General features: G+C 39.0%; 1 protein-coding gene across 1 annotated transcript; it reads right to left on the bottom strand.

Moving 5' to 3' along the window:
- Positions 1-802: 802 nt before the first annotated feature.
- On the bottom strand, positions 803-4,396 carry LOC135613259 (probable leucine-rich repeat receptor-like protein kinase At1g35710). The gene is made up of 2 exons (XM_065110362.1): positions 1,501-4,396; positions 803-1,355 (listed from the first exon to the last, which is right to left on the bottom strand). Exons 1-2 carry the CDS (start codon positions 4,394-4,396, stop codon positions 994-996), a joined length of 3,258 nt encoding a protein of 1,085 aa, XP_064966434.1. The 3' UTR covers positions 803-993.
- Between the last annotated feature and the right edge of the window lie 8,670 nt (positions 4,397-13,066).

Here is a 13,066-nt window from a genome sequence, read left to right as displayed (position 1 = left end):
TTAGTTGGAGTTCTAAAAAACAAAAGACGGTTGCAAGATCTACAACTAAAGCTGAATATCGTGTCATCGCCACCGCCGCTGCTGAACTCAATTGGGTCACAAATCTGTTCAAGGAACTCAACGTCAACTCCACAGTTATTCCTACAATATATTGTGATAATATTGGAGCTACCTACTTATGTGCTAATCCAGTGTTCCATTCCCGTATGAAACACATAGCCATTGACTTCCGCTTCGTACGAGATTAAGTTGTCAGACATCAACTCCGTGTTTCTCACGTACATACAGCTGATCAACTAGCAGACACACTCACAAAGCCTCTCGTCTGTAAACTTTTTTCATCGGCATCCTAGATGGAAGCTCAATCTTGCGGGGGCATGATAAGCAGAAAAGATTTCCTCGAGGCAGTTGAGGAAATCTCTAAACAGTTGAGAAAAATCCTCCATTATAAATGTGTATAACCTTCCTGCTGAGTGTGTATAAATAGCTATCAAGAGTATATTACTCTAAGCAGCATAGCAATCCAATATGCTAAGCCGTGAGAATAGAAAGCTCATTGCTCTGATTCGTGGAAATGGTGTAGGAGATTTCATTTGATAATATTTAATGGATGCATGAGCTATTGATTACGTAACGAAATCACTAAAGCAAACAACACAAACAAATCTGCCGGTTCCTGCGAATGAATTCCTACTCTTCGGTCGGCCCTCTGTCATGCCTCCGTAGCAGAGCAGTCGTGGTGGGCAGGTACACATCAGAAACCAATCATCCCTCAGCCTTCATTTAATTTTCTTCACAAATTCTCAAGAAACATATAGTACAAGAAAATCAAAATTTTCAAGCGTCCAAGATTTAGAAAAGAGATCGATTACCATCCGATGCTTTTATTAAACACGCTGAAGAATGAAACCACTAATAAAGCAAGCCATACGGAAACAAAGTCTACCGATTCTGACCAAAAGAAGCATCGGGGCACAGAGGAGTGCATATAGATCATATCTCCACGCTCATCAAGTAAGAAAACTTCAATGCATCAATAGATCGGAGGCTTGGTGGGGGTGTTCTGACCACGCATAACTTGTCGGAGACCTGTTTCATTGTCGGGCGTGATTCAGGGTGGTTGTCCACGCTACGAAGAGCCAAGCTCAAAATTGCAACTACTTCATCCGCAACTTGACCCTCCGGAACGGGTAGACGTCGGTCCAATACGTCTTTCACAAAGCTATCGTTGATCGGTGAAGACGACAGAATGGAAATGAGCACTTCTCCATACTCTCCCATCAGTAACTCCAGCGTCACCACTCCGAAACTGTACACGTCGCATTGGGTGGTCACTCTCATTGTATATGCAAGCTCTGCAGACAGCAAGAGCCAATGATCAAACCGCCAATCCATAGATATCTCCTCCAAGATATAATTTGAATATGTTCACAATTGCAAGTATTCTTAATTTGCACAAACTACGAGATCTGAGAGAGAGAGAGAGAGAGAGAAACTCACCTGGTGCTAAGTAACCCCGTGTGCCTGCAAGCATGGTCCAATTTGATGAATCCGGATTCAGTAGTCGAGCAATTCCAAAGTCGGAAACACAAGCCTTGAATTCGGAATCAAGTAGGATGTTGTTGCTGGTAATATCTCGATGAACGATGGGTGGTGTGCAGTCATGATGCATGTAGGATAAAGCGCAGGCGACATCCTTCACGATGGTCACCCTCTTCACCCAGTCCAATTCAGCTGCAGTCTCGCTTCGGAGGACAGATCCCAGACTTCCTCTCTCCATGTACTCGTACACCAGAAATTTGCGTCGGGGAGAGGAGCAGAACCCGTAAAGCTTGACGATATTGCGATGTCGAATTTGAGTAAGAGTTTGTATCTCAGTTTGAAAGGGTTGCTCGTCGCATGTACCTTCAGTGTCTGGTAGATGAATCTTCTTCACCGCTAGCAGTTCCCCACTTGCTAACTCTGCTCTGTAGACACTGCCGTATGCACCGCTTCCGATACAGTACTTGGCATCGAAATCTTCGGTGGCTTCGATGATGTCCTTGTATACGTCTCTTCCATCAAAATTCAATATAGAGAATGCACCTTCTTTGATGTGATTATCATCGACCGGTACTGCCGGCTTCTTTCTCTTGTGCAATTGAAAAGCAGCTGCAGTGAATACAAACAAGAGAAGGAAGACGACGACGGAAGGAATGATGGCTATTACAACCACTTTGTGGCGCTTGCTTCGGTCATCTTTCGTTGGAGTACCGAGTGTAACACACGGAGGCAATCCTCGAACAACTCCACACAGATCATTGTTATGGGCAAACCACTCCGCCGGGGCTCTTCGGAAAGCTGGGCTATCAGGAACAGGGCCGTCCAGTTCATTGTAGGATACATCTACGGTAGACAAGCTCGTCATATACGTTAGCGAAGAGGGAAGATGACCCGACAAGGAATTATGCGATAGATTCAGGATTTGCAGCATCACCAATTTGCTGAGTTGGGATGGAATCTCCCCTGTTAGTGTGTTGTGGCTGACGTCAAACGTGTCTTGAAGGACCACCAGATTACCAATGGCCAAAGGAATGGTTCCACTGAAGTTGTTGTTGTTAAGCTTCAACGATCGGAGTTTCCTGCAGTTGCCTAATTGATCTGGGAATCTTCCTGCCAAGTTGTTGGATGAGAGATCAAGTAGTTCAAGATTGGACAGCATTCCAAACTCCGAAGGCACCTGGCCGACGAGTTGGTTGTTGCCCAAGTTCAGATTGTATAGAAGGGTTAAGCTGCCGAAGCTCTTTGGGATCTCTCCTTGTAGGTAGTTGCCCGAGAGGTCCAGCCCTTGCAGTTTCGTCAACTGCCCAAACTCGGTGGGTATGACTCCGGTGATGTTGTTATTTGAGATTCTGAAGAGCGTCAGATTGTGCCATCTTGCCCAGTCTGGTGAGAGCGTACCGGAGAATAGATTGAAGCTCAAATCCATATAAGAAAGATGGGGATACACTCCGAGACATTGAGATACATCTCCGGTGAGTTGGTTGTGTTCAAGACGGACCCTTTCTAGTGTCGTACAATTTTTCAAGGTCGTGGGAATGGGACCTTCGAAATTGTTCATTTGAAGAATGAGGAATTGTAGGGCTCCACCTTTACATATATCTTGGGGTAAATAGCCAGAGAAGCTATTATTTGACAACACTAGGTATGTCAGTCCATGAATGTTATTAATCTCCGTAGGCAAAGGTCCGGACAATAGATTATTGTATACACCTAGTTTTACGAGTTTAGTCATATTTCCTATAGAGGACGGGACGGGACCTGACAGTAGATTTTTGAAGAGTGCCAGATCAGTAAGTTCAATTAGATTCCCAATCTCGAAAGGAATAAAACCGGATAATTGATTATCCAAAAGATAAAGAATATTTAATTTAGTCAAGTTTCCTATAGAGGAAGGGATGGGACCCGTCAAAAGATTCGTTGAGAGTATGAGATTAGTAACTTCAATTAGATTTCCAATCTCAAGAGGAATAAAATCAGACAATTGATTATCCCAAAGGTAAAGGATTTTTAATTTGGTCATATTTCCTATAGAGGAAGGAATGGGACCACTCAAAAAGTTTTTCGAGAGTGAGAGATTAGTAACTTCAATTAGATTTCCAATCTCAAAAGGAATAAAACCAGACAATTGATTATCCCAAAGGCTAAGTCTCTCTAATCTAGTAATGTTTCCTATAGAAAAAGGAATTGAATTGGTTAATAGGTTTTCTGACAAGTTGAGATCGGTAACCTCAACTAGATTTCCAATCTCAAAAGGGATAGGACCTGAGAGTTTATTTCTCTGTAGCCAAAAAAATTGCAGTTTGGTTAGGTTTCCAAAAGAAGAGATAACCCCACCTCTTAGATTATTATCGGCGATTGATAGGTAAACGAGATTAACTAGATTTTCAAATCCTCGAGGGATGACACCAGTTAATTGATTTTGGTAAAGATCTAAGTGATAGAGCTTTGTCAAATTTCCTAAACTAGATGGGATCGAACCAGATAGCCTATTAACCCCAATATCCAAATACATCAACTCCTGAAACCTCCCTAACTCCTTAGGAATGACACCCACAAGCTTATTATCTTTCAGGTGCAAGGACGTAAGGCCGGTGAGGTTGCAAAGAGATGGAGGTATAGCACCAACCATTTGATTATGGCTAAGACTCAGGAATCGAAGCTCTTTCATGGAGCCCATCCCAACTGGGATTTTGCTTGTGAACTGATTGCTAGTGAGATCAAGAGATACGAGCCTGGAGAGAGCAGAGATGGCCGGAGGAATTACCCCACCGAACTGATTGTAGGAAAGATTGAGACGGAGGAGCGATCCCAAAGTCGAAAAGTCAAGAGCATCAAGTGGCCCTGCCAAGCGCATGCTCGGCAGGGATATCTCGGTGATCGCCGAACGCCCTCTACCTGCGACGGGGTAATTGCAAGTAACTCCGGTCCAATTGCAAGGACTAGAATTGAGATTCCAAGATCTCAGGGATTGAGGACTCCTAAGAGTGGCTTTCCAATGGAGCAACGCCCTCCCTTGGGATCCGAGTGAAGCTTTGACAAGAAGAGCACTGGGAAGCGATAGCAGCAGCAAAGTGGCACAAAGCAAAGTTTTGTGAAGCTGAGATGCCATACAGCAAGACAAGAAGGCAAAGATGTGTTTTTCTGTTGCATGGTCGTTGAGCAAAGAGATCAGGTATTTATAAGGGGATACACATCAATGAGTGCATCTCAATATTATTGACCAATTCTCTCACTGCATGCATGCTTCGGTCACCAGAATTCAACAACTATGACTCAAAATTCCATTGGTCATGACATCTAGTGCTATGCATGCCGCTTAAGACTTTTTCTCTGCTACCATTTTTTGTCTTTGGCATGCAAATTACTTTTTTTTTGTACTCTTATTAAACTAATCTTACAGCGATGTCATAAGTTTACCGAAAAGTCTACGGTACAAGAGATGATGTGGTGATTACTATGCCGTGTAATGTATGGTATCGTACTGTCTACTAAGATGGAGAGATCAATCGTGTGATGGATCTCAAGTCATGTTAGACGTGCCACTCTTTCCACATTAATTCTCTTTAGAGTAGCTTTTTTTTCATTGTGTAAAACATAAAACGTTGCTATATTAGCAATCGAGAGGATAAGTAAGAGAGGAAAAAAGATATTTTAGATAAGAATTTTGATAGTTTTGTATTTTACTATATCAGCAATTAAGTTGATAAGCCATGAGAGGACGACATCTATGTTAATTATATGCGTCCCCTTTGATCACCAAGTTTTCTTTCTTTTTCTAAAGAAATATATATATATATATATATATATATATATATATATATATATATATATATATATATATATATATATATATATATATCACATGATTATACCTCCCAGGTTAAGTCAACTCAACCATATCAACTTGGATGAATTTTTTAAGAAGGTTGCTCAGTGAATTGTGAGAAGAATATAAGGATTCATAAGCAATGTCCAAATTATAATAAAGATATATTATTTTTAGATTATATTAATTTTGTCCAAATATGAGTAGTAACGAATGAGATTGTCAAGACGAGCTATGATTTCAATCGAACCTATATTTGTTTTATGGTCAAATTATTAGATAATATTATAGATATAGCGATATTATCTTGTTGGAATCAGAACCATGGCGTTGAAGCATACCTTGCGAATCTCGTCCACCCTAGTCAAATAAGCAAGTTGTAGGGAAACAAAAACAAATGTCACCTAACTATTGTTCGGTGACTTTGCATGAGCCATCTGACACACCCACATTGATTTGTCACAATTAAGCTAGCTAGCTTTGATATGAGAAGCCTAAGGTAAAAATAAAGAATCAGTACAAATGATGTTTTAAGGCTATTTTTTTATGATCAAGACATCCAAAATTCTGGATCTCAAGAACTTTACTATAAAGTCTCATCACAACTTCAAATATTATAATTTCTGATTTATTAGGATTGATAAGTATTTTAAAAAATTATAATTATATTTAAATTAATTTGAGGAGTTCTAATTAAATTAAAAATCTTTGTGAATTAAAATTTATTTATATAAATACACATTAAGTTTCAGGGTTATGATAAACGAGAGATATAGAGACAAGACACTTTTGGGTGTTTGACTATGATCTGGACAGAGATTAAACATTGATATATATTAGTTATCTAAGCTATGTTACAATGATGTCCTTTCATATGTCTCTTCCAACAAAATTCAATGTACAGAATGGCACCTCCTTTGATGTGATTATTATCAACAGGTAAATAGTCATGAATATAAACAAGAGATGGAAGAAGACCATAGAAACAATGATTGCTACTATTATAATAATTTTATGGCTCTTGCGTTGTTTATAATAATAAGTCTGACAATCTAACACTTCAAAGAAGAACGAAGAATACAGAGATACATTATCATTTTATCTGGAATCTCGTAGCAAGTGGAGCTATAGCAATGAAATATTACGGAACAGATTGAACAGCTTAAGAATATCTTCACCAAGTCACTTCCAATTCAAAAGCATGTTTATTTCATATCGTAAATCAGTATATGTAATTATGAATCAAAGAAGAGTGTTGAGAATTGATTCATAGTAGTTATCTGAGTAGTTATTATGTTCTGGATAGTTTTAAATATGTTTTAAAAAATGATCCATGATCTAGAAGTTACAAGATAATTCCTACATCTAACTCAATCATGTGTGATATGATCAAATAAGGTAATTATCACTAAGTCCTATAAATAGGATCATAGTTTAATGAAGCAAGATAGAAGAAGTATATACTTTGGAATATTATTCTACGTCAATCCTCTTGTTTAAATACTACATCGGTTTTCTTGATCGAAATAATTTTTTTTAATTGTATCGTAATATTCTGTTTTTATCATTTTCTTACGCCTTCATCCCAATAAAGTCGTTTTTAATCGCAACAGGATCGTCCCCAAAAGGATTCTGTTTTTATTGTTTTTATCTTTTGATGTCGTTTCCTTTGACATCAAAAGAGATGAGCTCAGAGAGAGTGAAGATGGTGGGAGGGATCTGCCCGCTGAGCCTTGTGAACGTGAGATTGAGGCCGGTCAGTGAGGCAAGGCGGAGAAGTTGAGAGTGTGGAGTGGCCCATCCAAAACCATGCTCGGCAGATTAACCTCGGTGATCACCCTGTGACGCCGGAGGCTGCAGGTTATGCCTCTCCAGATGCATGAGCTGGTGCTGAGGTTCCAAGATCGAAGTGATTGTTGGCTTCGGAGGGTGGTTTTCCATTAGAGGAGCACTCGACCTTGCGATGCAAGCGAAGACGATGCCAGCTTCGGAGAAACTGAGAAGACAAGCAAGAGAAGAAGAAGGCGGTGGAGAGATTTCTGGGAGAAGAAAGATTCCATTGCTAGACACGCCAACTGTGTCACGCATATTCTTTTCCCTCTAATGTGGAACGATGATACGAGCGAATAATGCATATTCTTTTCCCTTATCCTTTTCTCTTTGACGACATGATCATTTTATATTTGTAGTAAACAGGGAGTTGGTAGTTTCCAATAGCAGCGTAGTCTCGAGGCACTGAATCAGACAACCATTGCATTGCATCATACGAACGCTATTCCTCCCTATTGCTTTAAATATTACTCTAAGCAGCATAGGAATCCCATATGCTAAGCGGTGAGAATAGGAAGCTCATTGCTCTGATTCGTGGAAATGGTGTAGGAGATTTCATTTGATAATATTTAATGGATGCATGAGCTATTGATTACGTAACGAAATCACTAAAGCACACAACACATATAAATCTGCTGGTTGCTGCGAATGAATTCCTACTCATCGGTCGGCTCTCTGTCATGCCTCCGTAGCAGAGCCGTCATGTTGGGCAGGCACAAATCAGAATCCAATCATCCCTCAGCCTTCATTTAATAACCTACACAAATTCTCAAGAAAGTGTACATACAAGCAAATCAGAATCCAATCATCCCTCAGCCTTCATTTAATAACCTACACAAATTCTCAAGAAAGTGTACATACAAGCAAATCAGAATCCAATCATCCCTCAGCCTTCATTTAATAACCTACACAAATTCTCAAGAAAGTGTAAAGCATATAGTACAAGCAAATCAAATTTTCAAGCGTCCAAGATTTGCATAACAAGGCAAAGATTACCAACCGATGCTTTTATTAAACACGCTGCAGAATGAAACCAATATGCTTTTATTAAACTCTGCTCTCTAGACTCTGCCAATATGCACCACTTCCGAAATAGAATTTGGCAACGAAATCTTCGGTGGCTTCTATGATGCCCTTTTATACGTCTCTTTCATCAAAATTCAACATAGAGAAATAAAAATATATTATTATCAGCAGCTACCGTCTGCTTCTCTCTTATGGAATCGCAAGGCAGCTCCGATGAATATAAGCAAGAGAAATAAAAAGAAGACACGCAATGATAGCTAGTAACTCAACAAATTGAGTACAAATGTTTCCTTTTGTTGGAGATTAAAAACTTACTTGTAAAGATCATTATACCTCTCGGGTCAAAGTAACTCAACCATACCAACTTGATGAATTTTTCTAAAAGTTTGTTAAATATTCGTTGTGTGAGAAGGAGATAAGGATTCATATGCAAAGTCAAAATTGTAACAGAGACGTTAATTTTGGATTATATCAGCCCCCCTCAAATATGAGTGGTAATAAATAAGATTATAAGAATGAGCCACTATTTCAATCAGGCCCATATGTACCTAATGGTCGAACTATTACATAATATTATAAGCATGTCTATATCAACTTGTCAGGATCAGACCCATGGAATACGGTTTAAGTTGGATACATTGCAAATCTCATCCACCGTAGTCAATATAGCAAGTTGTGCAGGAACAAAAGCCAAAAGTTATTCAACTTTTGTTCCGTGACTTTGCATGAACCATCTGATACACCCCTTATTGATTTGTCATAATTAAGCTAGCTAGCTTGATATGAGAAGCCTACGTTAAAAATAAAACTTTAATACAAATTATGTTGGATAGAAATTGATGTCTTGGGACTATTTTTTTAATAATCAAGACATCAAAAATTATGGATCTCAAGAACTTTAAGATGGACATTAGCGAAGCCTTATCACAACTTCAAGATTATAATTTCTGACTTGTTAGGATTGATAATTATTTTTAAAAATCATAATTATATTAAATTGGTTGGAAGAATCCTAATTAAATTAAAAATCCTATATGAATTCGGATTTATTCATATAAATACACATCAATTTTTAGGGTTTTGATGAGAGGAAGAGGTAGAAGCAAGATACTTTCGATTCTCTCAAGGCAAAGGCAAAGGCAACACATTTTGGTGAGAGGGAGAGGTAAAGGCAACACATTTTGGGTGCTCCGATTCTCTCAAGTAGATATAAAGAGGGTTTAAAGAAGAATTCTTTAGGTTTATATGAGATAATGTGTAATGGGAGTTATGTGAGGATATTTCAAAATTTTATAATTAATCTCATATATCCTGAAAAATATAGTTTTCTCTATGGATATAAACGAGATTTGTTAAACTATGTTTAATCTTACATCAACTCCCTCTCTGATACAGTATTTGATTATTGATATATGTGGCATTTTTTTTGGTATTTTTTTAGTTTTCTCCCTCACCAACATGATTAACGAATATTTGTAAAGTTAATTATTTTCCTCGTACAATACTATTACATATCCAAACCACATATAAGGCATAACATCATGCAGAAACTTCGAGATGTAACTGAGATACCCTCGAGGTGAAAATATCATACTCCCTCATATGACCTGTACAAAGACTGATGTCGGGAATGGGTTTCCTGACCTGGTCCCTTTGATGATTAAGTTAGTATCTCGAGTTGTGATAAACTTTTATACCAAATAATAAAAAGATTGAATATTTTGTAGGAAGGTAGCCTCTATTGATCTCTAATAGCCTCATTCTGAACTTTTACCTATATAGGCGATAAGAGAGAGGCAACCTTCAAGTGACTATTTTGGACTCACACATTCACGTGGGTTGATAGAGAGGATAGGGTTTGTTTCCCCTATGCCAGTATGGTTATCATGTTGATGTCACATCTCAGATAATAGATCATTGATATTTTTCTTATGCATACTTTGGAAGCTCCCTTAGGAGAGACTTAAAGTGCGATGTTCGGCTTATTCAATACATTGAGCTTACACTTCTTTAATTGGTTCTTTGAGGGGGTTGAGAGTATCTCACATGTATTGGTCATGAGGGGGTCAAAAATACCTAGGCTCTGTGCCTCGGGCAAGCCCCGAGTGAGTAGAGAGTGCTTGACCTCCGCATCTTGATTGGACCTCGACGGGATCAAGGGCACTCAACCTCAACACATTGGGCGAATGTCGAGGGAGTCAAGGATGCCCAATCTATGTGTCTCGGGCAAGCACCAAGGGGGTTAGGGGCACCCAACCTTCATGAGTCAAGCAAACCCAAGAGGGGTTAGACAAGCACTGAAGGGGTCAGGGGTGCCCAACATTCATGCATCGGGCAAGCATCGAGGAGGCCGGAGACACTTGACCTTTGTGCATTGAGCACACTCCTAAGGGGTTGAGGACACCTAACCCATGTGCCTCGGGTAAGCACTGAGGCGGTCGGGGGCACTTGAATTTCACACATTAGGCAAGCGCCAATGAGGTCGAGGATGCCCGACCTCTACACATTGAGGACACCCGAGAGGGGTCATGGATGCCTAACTTATATGCCTCAAGCGAGTATTGAGGGAGATCGAGGGCGCCCGACATGTGCATGCTATTGAAAAGGTTAAGCTTCCTGCATTCATCGGGTGTGTTTATGAAGGGGTTGGGTCTTCTCAACCTATGTCTTTCATGAGATCATAGTCGAGAGGGTCGAGTTTTTTCGGTATACATATCTCGGAGATAATTTTGAGGGGGTCAAGTCTTCCCGACCTATGCCTCTCAGGAGGCGATCGAGGGGGTCAGGCTCTCTCAACCTATGCACCTCAAACATATGTAATTTTTTTATATTACGATTTATAAACTTTAATAAAATTTATAAATCTTGAAGATATTAGGATGTTGAATTTGAGTTGACCATATTTTTTTTAATTTTACTGATGGATTATTTCATGTCAGCCCTACCGTTCACTATATGTCACCACATCAACCCCACATTCGTGTGGACCGAGAAACCTACATAGTAGCCAACTCAAGCGTGTAAAGCATTAGATATTTCCTTTCCATCTTCACCTTCAGAGAAAGCAATTCCCCATCTCACAGCTGTGGTATGCCAGCCAATTCTTATCTACTCGGCATGCTTCCAAAGCAAGGAGAAAATAGGAGATGGAACCTAGCATGCAGCACCCTCTAAAACTATATATTAAAAAGATTATTATATAAAATGACATACATACATGATAGTAACTCATGGATTCGAACATGAAATCTATTATCTATGTAATAATATACTAATCAATTTGAATATCTTAATAAAAACTATAACATAACTTCATAAGAAAATAGACCATTCAATTTAGATTACTTTCACCAAATTCTCAAGAAAATAATAAAGCTTTTAATATAGATAATTCCAACATTTCAAGCCCCACAAGTAGATGAAAACGATCAAAGACAAGTCCGTTGTGTTTATCGAATTTTTTTGTTTCGGAGAAAAACTAAACTTTACGTTTCAAGTAACGAAAGTAAAGTTTCCTTTAAAGAACAAAATTATGTTAAATTAAGAAAAATATCTGCTTCTCGAACACTTCAGAACTTTTTTTTTTTAATTTATTGAATGTCGATTGAGATTCGGAACTATTTTTATGTCCATTTTAATTTAGCTTACAATTGTTCAATGATCAATTTTATGATTGTTACGGGAAGAAATTGTTGATGACCAGCCGAATGTGGCTCCTCATATGATTACTATCTGTGCTTGCCACCGTCGTCTCTTCTTGCAGTGAGGAAGCACATGCGGCAAACCTTTTAACTTTCCGACACAAGCCCTGTGTTGTGGGTAAACCACTCTACTGTAGCGTTTATTGAAAACTCGGGAATCAGGGACAGGTCCCTCCAGTTCATTGTATGATACATAAATGATCGATAAGCTGAATCATGTCACCTATTGAAGAAGGAAGATGTGCAGACAAATCGTTATACAATAGATTCAGACTTTGCAGCATAACCAATTTGCGAAATTGAGATGGTATATTTCCCCTGTTAGCGAGTTCTGGCTGTCGTCGAATATGTCCTGAAGGTCCACCAGATTGCCCAGTTCAAAGGGAATTGTTCCACTGAAATTGTTGTTGTTGAGCTTCAACGATTAGAGTTTCATGTAGTTGCCTAATTGATACGGGATTCTTCTTGTCTAGTTGTTGGGATCTCTTGTAGATAGTTGGAAGATAGGTCCAGATCTTGCAGCTCGGTAACTGTCCAAATTGGGGTGGTATCTTTAGAGCTAGCCCCAAGAAATTTACCGAAGGGTAATTTTGGTAACCCGACAAAGATAATAAAACGAAAAGAATAAAAGCGACAAGAACACCATATTTACGTGGTTCGGTCAATTAACCTTGACCTATATCCACGAACGAATGAGGAGCAAATCACTACTATAAAAGAGACTATTACAAATGCAGATGTTCCTAAACCATAAAATACTCGAAAATACTAAATAAGAAAAACCTTAACTATAAGCCCAAACTATTGAACTGAGTATAGACTTAAACCCAAAGCAAACACTTAGGTTTTTCTTGTGGTGCCACTTGTGGTGTTTTTGACTTTAAAGCCTAGGCCCTTATTTATAGTTCCAATAGGAGATAACAAGCTTGGTTTTCCCGATGTGGGACTATGGGACTTGCCAAACTAACAAATCTCCACCTTGGCATGTCCCAACAAAACTTGCTCCACTTTCTTCATAAAAGCCCCAACGGGCAATCACCAACAATGAACACCAACCAAGTCCAAGCACTGCTTGAACTTGTAAACTGGAAGAGGCTTCGTAAGCATATCAGTTGGATTATCCTTCGTATGAATTTTCTGA

Source organism: Musa acuminata, chromosome BXJ2-5 (genome assembly GCF_036884655.1).
Source record: "Musa acuminata AAA Group cultivar baxijiao chromosome BXJ2-5, Cavendish_Baxijiao_AAA, whole genome shotgun sequence".
NCBI classification, from domain to species: Eukaryota; Viridiplantae; Streptophyta; class Magnoliopsida; order Zingiberales; family Musaceae; genus Musa; species Musa acuminata.
Note: the sequence above shows the minus strand (reverse complement) of the source record. Positions and strands in the feature narration are given on the sequence as shown.